We start from the raw sequence: 15,189 nt of genomic DNA, 5'->3' as shown, positions 1-15,189 counted from the left end.
ACCATCCACCAAGGTAACACAAGGCTACAGCATGGCTGTGTCACTGAACTTTTGGTGCTCTGGTAGGGCAGGTGTCCTGGTGACCCATGGCCCCTTGAGATCACACCTGTCCTGTCCATACCCCACAGCATCCTCTGCCTGGCCCTTCGTTCCTACAGGGGCTCCCTGCCCTGTGCTGGTTTCCTGGGTGGAGGTACTTGTTTAAAAGTGGCATTCATTTGTTTTTCTTTATGGACAACCCAGGCAGGCAAAGGAACTAAGGGTTCAGGAAGGAGGTGGACTGGCTCCTGTTGCTTAGCTGGTTTTGGTCTTTCATGCTAGCTCAGGCTGCTCCTTCTGAACTGGAGGAACAGCATCTCTACCCCTCTGCTTGCTGGTTCTGCCCCGGGGTTCTCTCTCCCACAGGGCCTCTTGACAAAGAAGTTTCAGAGTTCCCAGGCCAGTGGCTGCTCTTGGAGGCACCTTCCTGGTACTCATTGAGACAGCCAGGTGGTGTGGGTGCCCAAGAGGCCAGGGACTGAAAGTACACCCAGCATCACCCAGCTGAGCACTTGGGATGATCAGGGCAGCAGTACTGTCCCCTAAGGTCCCTCTGTGCCGTCCTCAGGTTTCACACTTGTCGGGAGTGATGTAAAGCTGAACAGCCCCTCCTCACTCATCGGCCAGGCCCTCACGGAGATCCTGCAGCACCCAGAGCGGGCACGGGATGCCCTACGAGTGCTGCTGCACCTGGTAAGGGCTGATGGGACCCTGTGGGGAACCCGGGCAAGGTGCCAGTGAGAACCAGCTGGGGCAGCACGAGATGGGGAACCCAGCACAAGATGGTAACCAGATCCAACTGCCCTGTTTCCTACCTGAAGGAAAGCAAAATGCTGATACTTCAAGGTCTCTGGGAGGGTATCGGGAATGAGTCCCAGGAGTGCAGTAAGACTCGACAGCTTACAGACCAACTCAGGAAAGGATTGATTGTGCCCTTGGCCAGCCCAGTTTTCATGAGATCATAAGGCGTCTGCACAGAAGGCGTTGTAAGTTAAGACAGCTACACAGAAGGGACAGCTAGAAGGATCAGGGGTTAAAGTCTGATCCCGGACTCTAAAAGACCATCTCACCCCAAAATAAAAGTCACACAAAATTTGTCCCATCTTTCCCCTTGGCTGAAAGCATGGAAAACAGTTCCGGGGGGATAGTCTGCAATCCTCTGTGGAGACATGTGCCTCAGGGCCTGTGGCAACTCAGGACAAAGCCAACCAGGTGTCCACTGGAAGTGACTTGACAGGCCAACCAGGGAGCAATGCTGTTGACATATACATTTTCTGGGTAAATCCCAGAGTTCTGCAGAAAATGAGAGTTAGCAGGGCTGGGCACTGTTTTCTGCGATTTGCTGTTGTGTCTGTAGAGTGGAGAAGGGCAGACTTCTCCTTTGCCCTAGCCATGCAGCTCTGATGAACAGATCCTGACCATCATACCCGCCTATGCCTAAGGCCCAGTGAGTTCTGTGTCCTAAGTCCTTAGGTAAAATGGGCTTTCTGGGTGGCAGCAGTCAGTACTACACTGACTTCCCCTGAAGCACTAGGAAGAGGAGCAGAGCTGACCTGGCTCTCTAACTGTCCTGTTCCCCACTAGGTGGAGAAGTCCCTGCAGCGCATCCAGAATGGGCAGCGCAATGCCATGTACACATCTCAACAGAGTGTGGAGAACAAAGTGGGTGGCATCCCCGGATGGCAGGCCCTCCTCACTGCTGTGGGCTTCCGCCTGGACCCTGCTGCCAGCGGCCTGCCAGCAGCTGTCTTCTTTCCAACCTCAGACCCAGGCGAGAGGTTACAGCAATGCAGTGGCACTCTCCAGGCCCTGCTGGGTAAGCTGCTGTGGGCAAAGGTGGGGGCTAGCACAGAGGGGGCATGAGTCACAAGAATGCTAGACCTGGCTGGGCAGTGGTGGCCCACACCTTTAATCCCAGCATTCGGGAGGCAGAGGTAGATGGATCTCTGTGAGTTTGAGGCCAGCCTGGTCTGCAGATCAAGTTCCGGGACAGCCAGGGCTGATATAGAGAAACCCTGTCGTGTAAAAAAAAAAAAAAAAATGCAGCTAGAATTATCTCAATAAGCAGCAGAATCCCAAACAGCCACTGATGCTTGGCTGATGCCTGCCTCACCTGTCTTCCTGCCTTCCTGTCTTCAGTGGTCACCTGGGCTTTGTTCCTCCCTGGTGGTGTTCAGTGGTCCTGGGCATAAATAGCTACAGATCAGCAGCAGCCATGCTTCTGGCAAAACTATAGACCAACTAGGGTGACACAGAGGCAGACCACTGGGGATTAGGGCATCCTGGAAACATCACTATGGGAAAGTGAAGTTCAGAGTCAGGGTCCCTCTTCTCTGGAAGTCCTAAGCCACACAGGGACATGTCTCTGGCTGGGCCACCCTGTGGCAAACTAGCCTCAGCACTGAACATCTGGAACTCTTTCCCCTGGAGTGCCAAGGCTGTCTGAGTAACATCTGCTCCTCTGTCCTGATTCAGGTCTGCCCAGCCCGGCCCTCCAAGCACTGTGCAAGCTCATCACGGCCTCAGAGACTGGAGAGCAGCTTATTAGCCGGGTAAGTAAAGCCAGGCTGGACAGACCCAAACAGGAGTACAGAGTGTGGCTTCCCTGCCTTAGATAACGGCATCTCCAAATAGGCAGTCTACAGACAGGTTCTTGACAGGTTCTTGGTGCTTATAGCCCTTCTGTGGGCCATGTATCTCTAGAACCATCCATTCATCCTGCCACCTCACCCGGCTTTCTCAGCTAACTGACCAGCAGGCATTGAGCCAGGCCCTGAGCACAGCACTGAGGGCAAAGCAAGGCAGCTGTTGAAGAAGAGGTTACTCTGAAGAAATGTGGGTGGAATTCAGGGATTATGAGAATTTTGATCAGGATCCTGTGGCTTCTATGTCCCCCTGACTTTCCTTCTGGCCACTGAGAGTCAGAGCTCACCTCAGGTACAGCATGTGTGGGAGGACCTCAGGATGGCATGCAAGGGTGCATAGTGGTTTCCTGGCCATTGGAGGCTGTAACTTGATACAGTAGTGCATGTTGCCCTGAGGTATATAAGCCAGTCTTGGCCAAGTGTCAGACACTCTCAATGGCTCCTGGAGACTACTCTGCCCTGGGGCTGTTAGCAGTCAGGGACCTGACTTCCTTGAGTTCCTGCTGGTTTATAATTAGCATGCCTCATCTGCTTGCTGTATAGCATCAGGGGACACTCTCAGAATATTGCATGTTAAAATATCCAGAATGCAGCTCTGTGTTCTCCAGACAAGAATGCAGAACTTGAGGCCGGGAGCCTTAAAGTGTGCCAGCTCTTTAAGACTCTTGCTTTCATGGAACAAAGTGACTCTGGGTCTGCTCACTGTGGGCCCCAGAACAACTGGACACTGGCTGAGGCACAGCTGTTTCTCCTTGTGTCCCCTGCTGCCTCTCGCTCCTCTCCCTGGTCAGAGCCAGATTGGTGCCGTGCAGTGCTTCCTACAGCAGCGATCAGCTTGTGTGCATAACTGCTATGCTTGAATCTAAACTCTCTTCTCTCTCTCTCTCTCTCTCTCTCTCTCTCTCTCTCTCTCTCTCTCTCTCTCTCATACTCTGCTGGCTGAAGGCTGTTAAAAATATGGTGGGAATGGTGAGTACAACTTTAAATAGCAACTGCTGTCAGGTGAGCACCTTGCCCGCGCATCCCAGTACCCTGCAGCTCTGAGATCACTGGCTGTGCACATGCACGCTGGCACAGAGCTCTGGGCTGGGGTTGTCCCCTCCTCTGCTCTGGCTACCCCTTTCCTGTTCAGCTCTGTCCTTGATTTGACGTCTGAGGTTCCACCATAGTGGCAGGGACAGAAGCAATGACAGACGTAGGAAGAACAGTCGCACTCCAGAAGCAGACTTCACAGTGACACCTGAGTGGATCACCCGAGCTCTTCCATGAACTTGAGGTTACAAGATGTAGTGTTCAAATCTTCCTAAAGATGGTCTAACGAAGTACATAATCTAAAACAGAGGGAGCCAACCCCAGTTCCCCTCCCCCAACCCCACAGCCTCTCCTCTGCTTCGTGGAAGGCAGAGACTGAAGCAGAGCTGGGGCCCCAGGAGGCTCCCCCATCTTTGCCCCTCACACGTCCTTGCCCCACTTTCCATGACCAGCACAGAGGGCAGGAGGTATGACCACACTGTACAGGGACCTCCAGAGGCAGCAGGTGTCATGAGAGGTCAGCAATACATGACAGGTGACATGAGGCTTAGGCAGGGTGGGCCAAAGTCTGGCAGGCCTATGCTCACATCTGTCTGTCCCCCCCTCAGCTCCATCAGGTGCTGGTCCAGCTGCAGGCCTGCGAGAAGGAACAGGACTTTGCCTCAGCTCCCATTCCGGTCTCCCTCAGTGTCCAGCTGTGGCGTCTCCCAGGGTGTCATGAGTTTCTGGCAGCTCTCGGTAGGACCAAGTACCCTGACTTAATGAGCTAATTCATCTCAGTTTTCTTTGCTGTTTTCCCTCTGTTTTCTGTTGGGTAAAGCCTAGTTATATAGAAACAGATCAACCAAAGATGCTGATGCTTCAGCCTGCTTCCCTCTAGTACAATGTCCTCTAGTCTGTCCTTATGTCCCCAGGACATCTGCAGGGGACTGCTGACTGGAGGAAGGACAGGCCTCAGAGACTAGCAGTAAAGAAAGGAGGACCAAGGGCACCATCAGGTTAGGTTGATGAGAGCAGGACCAGGGCCTCTAGGCCAGATGAGGAGGTCTCTGAGTGATGTCAAAGACAGTCTGTAGAAGATGCCGATATGATGCCGCTGCCACAGAGACCATCAGACATCACAGTACTGTGCATCCTTATGCTCTGTCCTGGGCATCTACTCGTGGCTGGGGGCTAGCTGCCTGTGTTTTCAGTCACATATTTCTAAGGCAGAAGGCAAACCCACACTTGGTGCTCTCTGTGTTCTGGGCTATTTGGTTTTTGTCCTGAGTTAAGGCAAATCTGGGGAATTGGTATATACAAATGCCACCAGAAGCAGAAGAGGCAACTGGGAAAAGTTGGCTCCATGCCATACAGTTGTCTTCGCTTCTGTCTTAGCTATCAGCTGCCTTTGTGGCAGTGACACTGGAAGGTGCGGCTCCATCTTTTTCTGTCATCAAGGCTAAAACCAAGTAGTGTGGTGTGGAGAGTCAGCGCTCCCATCTGTGAACGCCGTGTTTCCAACCCCTCTACCAGTTGGGTCATGGGGACCAGTCCAGAAGGGAAATAATCCCAGTCCTGGCTCCTCCTGAAGCTGCTTCCACTTGGTGTCCTGTGTGCCTCTAAGCCGGTGCTCAGGAGGCCACACACACACACACACCACACATCTGGTCCCTCCTAGAGGCAGCATGGGGAGGAGAGCAGCAGTGGCAGGTCTGGTCGTAAGAGTCTTTCCATCCACATCTGAGTTTCCTCTACCAACCTAGCACAGGGCTGTCAGTGGTGGGAGCAGCTGACTCCGGACTCTGGCAAAAGCAGAGAATTCTATCAAAAGCATTTCATTTACACAAATACTTATCCCTTTAAACAGTGACTTCTATGAGGTATACCTGTTTATCCAGAATGCCCTCTGGTTTCTAGGAAACCTCATTCTGAATGGAAGATGTGTCAGAATCCAAACCATGAGTAGAAGGGGAGCAAGACCCCCTTTTGGTGAATGGCCAGTGGTTCAGTATGAAGCGGTGTGCACTCTGGCCCCGTCCTCTAACATCAGGAACCTCATATAAGCTCCCTTTCCTTCCCAACCCCACAGTCTCCAGCAGGCTCAGTGATATCTCAAGTAGGAGGTCTGCTGGTCTCTTCTGGGGACAGTCTTTGGCCACAGTGTCTGGGAGAGGATTTGCTGGCTGCCTCTGCAAAGCTCCTGGGCACATCTGCCTGGAAAAAAAGTGAGCAGCTTGTTCTGTGGCTGTGGCTAAGTGTCTAGTCTCACAGAGCCTGACTTCAGGAAAATGGCAGAAGAGCCAGGCAAAATTCTATAGAAGCAGGTAATGCTGCGCCCAGCAGCTGTTCTGGGAGAGAAAGCCTGACACCCTGATCACAGCCAACTGGGAAATCCCAACAGCTATATCTTCACTGGCACCCTGCCATGCTGCCTGTGGTGAGAACCACACACAGCATATGGCATCTTCCATGTTCCTCTAGGTTTTGACCTGTGTGAAGTGGGCCAGGAGGAAGTGATCCTGAAGACCGGGAAGCAGGCTAGCCGGCGCACTACCCACTTTGCACTTCAGTCCTTGCTGTCACTCTTCGGTAAGCAGCTCCCTGTCCCTCTAAAGGACATGAGGGAGGCATGTTTAGTCTGTGTCAGCCTCCTCTGGGGCGGGGCCCGCAGAGCTCCTTGCTCTGGAGAGCTTCATTCTTGGATACTGGCAGCAAGCTCATTAACTTGCCTAAGGCCAACCTAAGAAACACCAAAGTGGGGACAAGGTTGGGGGACAGTGGAGCTGATGGGACATGGCATGGTATCAGGACATGCCTGTCCTACTCCAGGGTCATGCAGGTGAGCATAAGGTCCTTGGGACCTGAGGGCATGCCAGGCCTGATTGCTGCTGTTCCAGAGATAGCTGGATGACAGCCATGGTCTGAGGGCAGCCAAACCAACAAGTCCTGCCGAAGACTGTGTACTGTGACGGGAAGGCTTGAGGGGATGCCAGGCTTTCGGAGCAGGTGCCAGAGTGAGACAGCATTGTATGCACATCAGGAAAGCAGCAGTGGGAGGGGTTGGGGTGCTGTCCTGGGTACATCATGTTCTAGAGCATCTCTGAGGTGCTTGCTGAGGTGGGGGCTGGGAGACTAGGAGGAGTTCTGTGCCCTGTGGTTACTGCAGGGCAAAGGTGCACTAGTAGAGGGTATGGGTCCACTGCACACTAGCCATAAGATAATCACAGGCCTGGTGTATGAGCTCACTAGTGATATTCACAAGAACAGCAAAGACTATAAGGCTAGGGTGGAAGGTGACAGGAGCCGAAAGTGCTGCCCAGGTTTAGAGGCCTGTGGCTCATGGGTGGGCATGCCCTAGGGGGTTAGTTCAAGTTGTACTTATGCAGTGTGTAAGTCTTTACTAGCTCCTAATATCAAAGATGTCTCGTGAAGGAAACGTCAATCTGTAAAGTTCTAACTGCCCTTTGGCCCGGATTTTCTGTGCCTAGATTCCACAGAGCTCCCCAAACGCCTCAGCCTGGACAGTTCATCTTCCCTGGAGTCACTGGCATCGGCACAGTCTGTATCCAATGCACTGCCCCTGGGCTACCAGCACCCTCCTTTCTCTCCCACTGGGGCAGAGAGCATTGCCTCTGATGCCATCTCTGTGTACAGTCTCAGCTCCATTGCCTCCTCCATGAGTTTTGTCTCCAAGCCCGAGGGGGGTTTGGAAGGTGGGGGCCCCCGAGGTCGACAGGACTATGATAAGTCCAAGAGCACCCACCCACAGCGAGCCACCCTGCCACGGCGCCAGCTGTCCCCTCAGGCCAGATGTGGGGGCAACAAGGAAGAAGAAGAATATGAGGGGTTCTCTATCATCAGCATGGAACCTCTGGCAACCTACCAAGGTGATGAGAAGGCACGCTTCTCCCCAGAGCCCAAGCAGCCCTGCGTCAGGGCACCAGGTGGAGCAAGGCTTTCAGTCAGCTCCAAAGGAAGTGTTAGCACTCCCAGTTCCCCCGTGAAGATGACCCTGATCCCCAGCCCGAACTCCCCCTTCCAGAAAGTGGGAAAACTGGCAAGCTCAGACACAGGTGAGTCTGACCAATCCAGCACAGAAACGGACAGCACAGTGAAGTCCCAGGAGGAGGGCGCCCCAAAGCTCGACCCCCAGGAGCTGGCCCAGAGGATCCTAGAGGAGACTAAAAGCCACCTCCTTGCAGTAGAGCGTCTTCAGAGGAGTGGTGGCCCAGCAGGCAGCACTGAGAGGCATGACCGAGAGGATGGCATGGGAGCAGCACCCAACAGTACCACAGTCTTCAGAGCTTCAGAAACCAGCGCCTTCAGCAAACCTGTACTGTCCCATCAGAGGAGTCAGCTGTCGCCACTCACCGTGAGACCGCAGCCCCCAGCCAGGAGCTCATCGCTCCCCAAGGTGAGCAGTCCCGCCACATCAGAGGTGCTGGGCAAGGATGGCCAGAGCTCGCCTAGCAGCAGCCACCCATCACCTGGCCGTGACATCCCAGCCTCCCCTGCAGACCCACCGCTCTTAAGACTCAAGTACCCCAGCTCTCCTTACAGTGCCCACATTTCTAAGTCCCCCCGGAACACATCCCCTGGCTCAGGCCACCAATCCCCTGCGTGCAGTGCACCATCTCCTGCACTCTCCTACTCCTCAGCTGGCTCTGCTCGCTCTAGTCCAGCTGATGCTCCCGATGAGAAGGTGCAGGCAGTGCACAGCCTCAAGATGCTCTGGCAGAGTGCACCCCAACCCCCCAGGGGTCCCCGGAAAATATGCCGAGGTGCACCAGGAGCCTTGACATCCAAAAGAGATGTCCTTAGCCTGCTGAACTTGTCCCCTCGACACAGCAAAGAAGAGGGCGGGGCAGACAGACTGGAACTGAAGGAGCTGCCTATGCAGCGGCGTGATGAGGTGCCACCCAAAGTCCCCACCAACGGTCACTGGTGCAAGGAGACACCAGCGCTGACAGCATCTGGTGGCCTCAGCACCACAGCTACCACCCACCCTCTGAGACTGCCCTTGGCCAATGGTTACAAGTTTCTGTCCCCAGGAAGACTCTTCCCTTCCTCCAAATGTTAAAAATATCTTGGCCCTGACTCAGTGACAGTACAGCCAGAGTCTTGGGGTCCTTATCTAGTGCAGTCACCCACACAGCCACTGATACCATCTCTCCTCAGACAGGTGGGGTCCCTGGGCAAGGTCACTGCCGTGCCAAAAACCACTGTACTCATGAGTAGCTCCCCTGGGTCAGATTCATCAAAAGCAGGTCTTGCACGGGGTGGGAACGGCCATGCCTTCTTTGCCTCCTTGCTTCTGCTTCTGCCACAGGACCTGCGGGAGGAAGGCAGCACCAGTTCTGCCACCAAATCTCTATGCACACCTTTCCTACAAGAGTGCACACAGCTCTTGTGCTCCCAGGTGCTGGTGGAATAGAGAACATTCTAAGTTAAGTTCTGCACTGATGCATTACGTTAGCCAAAAGGAGAACTATGGTTTTTAAAATGCCAATTCTTTGTGATTAAATTGTAGCCATTTTGGTGAATACCAGAAGTCACAGCCACAATGCAATAACTCATGTTGAAAGCACTTCCATCCCCAGCTGCTCCCCATGAGCTAAGCACGGGGCCTTTTGACCCCACTGTTGGCCAAACTTGAATTTTCTTAAAAAAAAAAAAAATCTGTACTCTTATCCAGGCATTTTAGAACTATGCAATTGTGGTTTAAAACACAATGTTGTGCTTTTAAAACATAACTGACCTTTTTTGTACATGGATAAACACTTGGTTTTATTATCAATAGTACTTTGCATTTATAGCTATTATTTTTAAAAGCTCAAGAAATTTTAAATGTCAAATTTTGAATATTCATCCATAAGTAGTAATCAAGTTTTCTTGGGGGTATGGTTGAAATTATTCAATTTACTTATTTAAAAAAAAAAAAAAAGATAGAAAGGAAAAAAAAATGTCCCCTGGCTAGCTAGACCAGAACCCCACCAACTTGAGCTGCCTTGCTGAGTTTTTTCTCTTCTCCCAACTCAAGCCCCTCAAACCCCTCTCTCTATCGCCAGGCCCCACAGCCTGGCTCCTACCACCTCTGACATTATATATGCACTGCGACAGTGGGAGTCGCAACACCACCAGGCCAGGGGCCACTCCGTGTTAGCACTGAGAGTCAGGTACTCCTCAATGAGAGCAGTCGTCTGGACCAAGGCCCACCTTCCCAGGAGTGGGAGGAGTGACATCAGGACCCACAAGGGCACTTCTCACCTTGAGTAGGATCTGACTTTGATTTTGTTTCTGGTTGTAGCTTTTTAAAGCAGGGTCTCTAGCCCAAACTAGCCTTTCAGATTTGCGGCAATTCTCCTGCCTCAGCCTTGAGGCCTGCACCACCACACTATGCTATGAACTTATTCTGTAGCCACTGACTGCTACCTCTGCCTCAGTGAGCTCTTTTAAAAACTGATACTGTCGGCTGGCTTCATGTTATTTAGTGAGTTTGGCCACAGAGTTCTGCATTTGCCCCAACAACCTTGTTGACCAACACAATAATAAGGCTATCACGTTTAACCTGGCCCCATCCCTGGGAGAGAAATACTTCATGAAAGCAGCAGCATGCACTACCCTATGTTAGCAGGGAGCTAACTCGCCATGTAGCAAATGAAAACCAAACCCAGCACTGTGCATTCCACTTGCAAAATCAGGTCCTCGGCAACCGAGAATCAACCTCAGCACAAATGCAGGTGGCTGAGTCCTGTCCTCCTCAGCCATCACCTCAGCCTCTTCCCCCAAGTGCCCAGGAGCCTGGCTCTTTGTGCTTTGTCCAGGGTGCAGCCCGACATCAGCAAACACCTCCACCCTCAGCCCATGTGTGGTTGTCAACCCATGGAGGACTCCAAGGCTGCCCTGGTGTACTCCTAGGTACACTGTTGTTTTCTGATTCACACTGAAGAGCCAAACAGTACCTGGGATGCTTTTTATTTATCTTAGATATAAGTTTCAATGAAGGAAAACAAAGTTGATGAAATAATGGGACCAGTGTGCAGATCTGATCATCGCTGTGTCAGTCTTGGTGATTCCATGCACGTGAAACAGTCAAATGAAGGTTTTGGCTACACCGTTAAGAGGGTACTTCAAATTACAAGAGACTGCATGACTCAGAGTTCCGTATGGGTCAGAGGTTGGCAACCATGATCCACAGACTAAAGCTGGTGAATGAGTTTGAAGTTTTGTTATTTGTTTTGGCCATAAGCCGGTGATAGATTTGGCCTTTTTAAACGGTCAATAAGTACAACACAAGTCTTGATTCTGCCTCTTGGTTCGCACAGCCTGAAGTCACCTATTATCCAGCCTTTTAAAAGAAAGGAGGTGACTGATGGGAGCACACAGCATAAAATGTTGCTGAGATTTTGTGCTACCGCCAGGAAGTATTCCAGGAGCCTGGAAGGCTTGCACTCGGTGTTGGTGGCTTCTACCTGGCCTTGGCTCTGCATCCTGTATGGGAGGAGCCAACAGATGTGGGTCAAAGGTACAAAAGCGTTCTCTGTCTCCTCTTTTCTGGTTGTAGAGATGTTCCCTTAAGCTCAGGAAATGAAAAATTTTAATAAATTTTTTCTTAAATGTTCTACCCTGCTCTACCAGACAAAGACATGCCCAAGACAAGCAACAGCCTCCCGCTGGGAACTTGGTAGGAGCACAGAGCAAGGCCATAGGCTGCCCCAGCTATCACCAGTAATGACGACAAACTAACCCAAAAAATCACCTACAAAACTTCCATCTTGACCCACACTGTCTCTGTAGCAACATGCAGGTCTCACCTTCCTCCCTTTTAGAGAAAAAATGAAATCAGTACACACTGACAGGTGGTGAGGTACGCCCACAGGGCCCAGCGCACAGCACCTGCAGTGACCCTCACTGTGCCCTTCAGACGGAGACAAACAGCAACGGCGCAGCTCTTCCTCGCGTTTTGTTTTATCTGAATTGACTGTACAGTGGCTTGTGAACTGGGCCCTGTTTGTAGTGGGCCCTTCAGAGACATCCGTGCCAGCACCCACCCACCCTCATCCTGGGCACCTCCCCACTTGGCATTCACGCTCCTTATATGCATTGTTAGCCACCTTTGGCCTACATGGACTTTTTTGGTAAATTACACAGTTTCCAGACAGCATTAAACTTTTTATATTATGAAATTTGCCATGTAAAAAGAACTTCCTATTTTTATTGAGGCTGCGGGCGCTTGGCCCTTCCTTTGTGATTTAGTGTCTATTAAAGCATGAGCTTGTCAGTTTTAATCATTGTCTCCGAGTCCCTTTCTATGCCTTTCTCACAGTTCCAGAGTGGCTGTTATAAATGAGTATACATCTGAATGACCTCAGTTATAACCCTGCCAGGGCACATCAGGAGGACAACAAGGGATCCGTGCGCCAGGCACTCTAGAGACATAGCATCTTAGACGGCCAACACCTTGGCTCTTTTAGAATCCCAGTGGAGTGCCAGAGATATCTGCCTGAGCAGTTACTTGGATAAGAAGGAAAAACAGAACAGGTTTTAGCTATCTGATCTATCTCAGGAAACTTTCAAGGAAGCTTTTCAGGAAGAGGAAAGCAGTCCGCTGTGTGGAGAGACATGAGGCTGGTGAGTGGGGCCAGTGAGGGGGAGGGCGCAAGCACTTTGAGGAGTGATGTCCCATTGGGTAACTGCAAAAAATATTAAGCAATAACATGTAAAAACATTAATGTTAACCTGCTATGTCAGAACAGAAGGAAGTAGACTGGTTTTCAAATGCATTAAACATGCATAAGCACAAACTAGGAGAAAATGATTAGTGGGGGACAAATGCCGTAATGAAAGCATGGGAAAAGGAGAACAAAGTTTTGGTGAAATGAGCATCAGGAATGCCAGGTGAGCTGAGCGGGCAGCAGTCTGTGCTGTTTGCAGAGCTCACCACAGCACATAGACTCAGGTGGCTCATAACGAAGAATGGGGGAAACTCCATCCTAAAGTAAATGATACAACAAGAAATCAGAGGCCTGGGCTGGAGAGATGGCTCAGCAGTTAAGAGCACTGGCTGTTCTTCCAGAGGTCCTGAGTTCAATTCCCGGCAATCACATGGTGTTTCACAAGCATCTATAATGAGATCTGGCACTCTCTTCTGCTGCAGGCAAATATACAGACAGAACACTATATACATATAAATAATAAATAAATCTTAAAAAAAGAAATCAGAGGCCTTCTATCTCACAGTGAACTTAGGAGACAATGAACTTAACAGAAAGGCAAAAGTCTAAACTTGGTGCCACTGACTACAGAGTCTCAAAACTCATTGAGGGAACTGTGGTAGATGGTCCAGTTCTGAAAAATATCCTGTCAAAGAGGGAGACTTCAAGCCATAACCCTAGCTAGCTGAAAGACCAGAGTATGCGGTAGGTTAGACAATCCAGCAAACAGAAAACCTACCTTGGACAGTGATGCTGTGTTCTTCACATGCACATGGAAGGTGTTCCATGAAAGCAGCATGTAGCATGTAGTCCACATAATTATTCCCAAACAGCTGAGAAGAGCACCGGTCCCCACCACACAGCCGCGTGCTGCACATAGGAGCTACAGTCCCTCGGCAGATATGTAAAGCACACTACCTGATACAGAAATCAGCAATGTTAACATACGGCCTGGAGCAGAGTCACAGGAGAGCACTTGCCTAGAATGTGTGAGGCCCCTGTTCCCCAACCCCCGGCACCATGGGGTGACCACAGTTTCAGCAGACACCTCCGGCCACCCTGGGGATCCCTAGGGCTTGCTTCTTTGTCCACAGTAGCAATGTTTCTTATGTATATGTCTCATTTCCAGGCTTCTGGAACCTGACACACCTCAATAAAACACATTTTAATTTACACTTGTGTGCTTCTTTGGGAAAAGTCAGAGTCAGTAGCCATCATAATGTCCTTGGACTTAGTTTTGTGGGCTCCATGCCTAAGTCAGGCACATCTTTCTGTAAACCTTACTCCGAGGGTGATTGCTTATGACCCATTGGCCTAAGGATTGTTATGGCTGTTGTTGAACTATGTATTTAGGGAGTAATAAAACATGGAACGCATCTGGACACACTTTCTCAAATACTTTTGATGGTTGGTTGAACCTAGGGTAGGGTACAGAAAGCCAGCTTTGTGTAAAACCATAAGAATAAAACCTGCCTGGCCATGGTGGTGCACACCTTTCACCCTAGCACTTGAAAGACAGAAGCAGGTGGCTCTCTCTGAGTTTGAGGCCAGCCTGGTCTACATATGGAGCTCCAAGATATAATAGGAAAAAGTCTGTCTTAAAAACAACAACAGGGTGCTGGAGAGATGGCTCGGAGGTTGAGAGCACTGCCTGCTCTTGCAGAGTTCCTGAGTTCAATTCCTGGCTCACAGCCATCTGTAATGAGATCTGGTGCCCTCTTCTGGCCTGCAGGGATACACTGTATACATAACAAGTAAATAAATCTTTAAAAAGTTATTTAAAACAAAAAGCAAAAAAAAAAAAAAAAAAAAAAAACTTGCATTTCCACAAAAGAAGTGGCGTGTAGAAGCTTGAACAAGTTCTACGTGTAACTGCAAGATCCTGGGGCAGGGCTGCAGCTCGAAGTCACAAGCGCCAGGGGTCAGCTGTCTGGGCACAAGGGAAATCAGAGGAGATGCTAAGGCAGAGAAGAGGAGTCTGCAGCTCAGGCTGTCGGGGGTACGGGCGGGAGGAAATGCTATCAGCAGAGATGCTGGCAGAAAAAGGAGCACACATGCTGAGCAGTGCATGTGAAAATGCAGCTCCAGAGGCCTCGGCTGTAATAGGCACAGTAGTTGGAGTGCAGAGGACACTGGCAGATGTGTGGCATTTTGCTAGCTCGCTTTCTGATACTGTAAAAAACACCTGAGACTTCAGTTTACAAAGATGAAGGGTGGTTTTATCGGGTGAGTTTCAGTCTTTGACCTCTGCTCTAAGCCTGTGGGTGGAGACACACAGGGGCAAAAGCACAAGGACACAAACCCTGATCACTTTCTGATGAGAGGTGAGGAATGAGAGATGGGACCCCTTTCAAAGGCAAGCCACCACTGGCCACACACCAGCCCCTAACGTTCAGTGGTTCCTGCAGCTCCCCACAACACCAGGCAGCCTTGGGGGATGTTGGGAACAGAGCCACAGCAGCGTCACGAAGCACCTTACGATCCTGCTTTCTCTCGCGTCTCACTTATTTCCAGGTGAAAAGAATGGCTAGCCAGAAACTAACCTTCAAATAGAAAAAAATGGGAAAGTTCCAAACAGTACTGGGGGAGAGGCCAGCGACAGTCACCTGGCCCCAGCCCAACCGACAGCTTCCAAAAGAAAAGGCCACATGCCTTCCAGGGGCCAACTATTCTGTCTTTACAAATGATTTTGAAAATATGAAAGTAAGGTACCATGTCCAAACCAATCCAATATGAGTATGGAGTATAAAAAGATAGGCCCATGTTATTATGAACAG

The 15,189-nt window shown here is 50.7% G+C and overlaps 1 protein-coding gene and 1 long non-coding RNA gene across 9 annotated transcripts in view; one reads left to right on the top strand and one right to left on the bottom strand.

The window, feature by feature from the left end:
• Positions 1–11,986, top strand: part of Ttc28 (tetratricopeptide repeat domain 28) — a 489,585-nt gene extending 477,599 nt beyond the window's left edge. Inside the window, exons 17-23 of one of the 2 annotated variants that reach the window (XM_038345627.1) lie at positions 608–732; positions 1,624–1,855; positions 2,515–2,591; positions 3,630–3,653; positions 4,325–4,454; positions 6,180–6,287; positions 7,187–11,986. In XM_038345627.1, coding sequence (XP_038201555.1) covers positions 608–732; positions 1,624–1,855; positions 2,515–2,591; positions 3,630–3,653; positions 4,325–4,454; positions 6,180–6,287; positions 7,187–8,778 — 2,288 coding nt within the window. In that variant the 3' untranslated portion in view covers positions 8,779–11,986. The remainder of the gene's footprint in view (positions 1–607; positions 733–1,623; positions 1,856–2,514; positions 2,592–3,629; positions 3,654–4,324; positions 4,455–6,179; positions 6,288–7,186) is intronic. The other variant, XM_042055899.1, reaches the window with a different exon arrangement.
• Positions 10,658–15,189, bottom strand: part of LOC119825028 — a 32,553-nt gene continuing 28,021 nt past the window's right edge. For all 7 annotated transcript variants that reach the window (XR_005287158.1, XR_005287163.1, XR_005287161.1 and 4 more), the window contains 2 exons: positions 13,152–13,330; positions 10,658–11,189 (listed from right to left, as the gene is read on the bottom strand). This is a non-coding gene — a long non-coding RNA (uncharacterized LOC119825028). The remainder of the gene's footprint in view (positions 11,190–13,151; positions 13,331–15,189) is intronic.

Source organism: Arvicola amphibius, chromosome 10, assembly GCF_903992535.2.
Source record: "Arvicola amphibius chromosome 10, mArvAmp1.2, whole genome shotgun sequence".
In the NCBI taxonomy this organism is placed as follows: Eukaryota; Metazoa; Chordata; class Mammalia; order Rodentia; family Cricetidae; genus Arvicola; species Arvicola amphibius.
The sequence above is the reverse complement of the archived record's forward strand: the minus strand, read 5'-3'. Positions and strand labels throughout refer to the sequence as shown.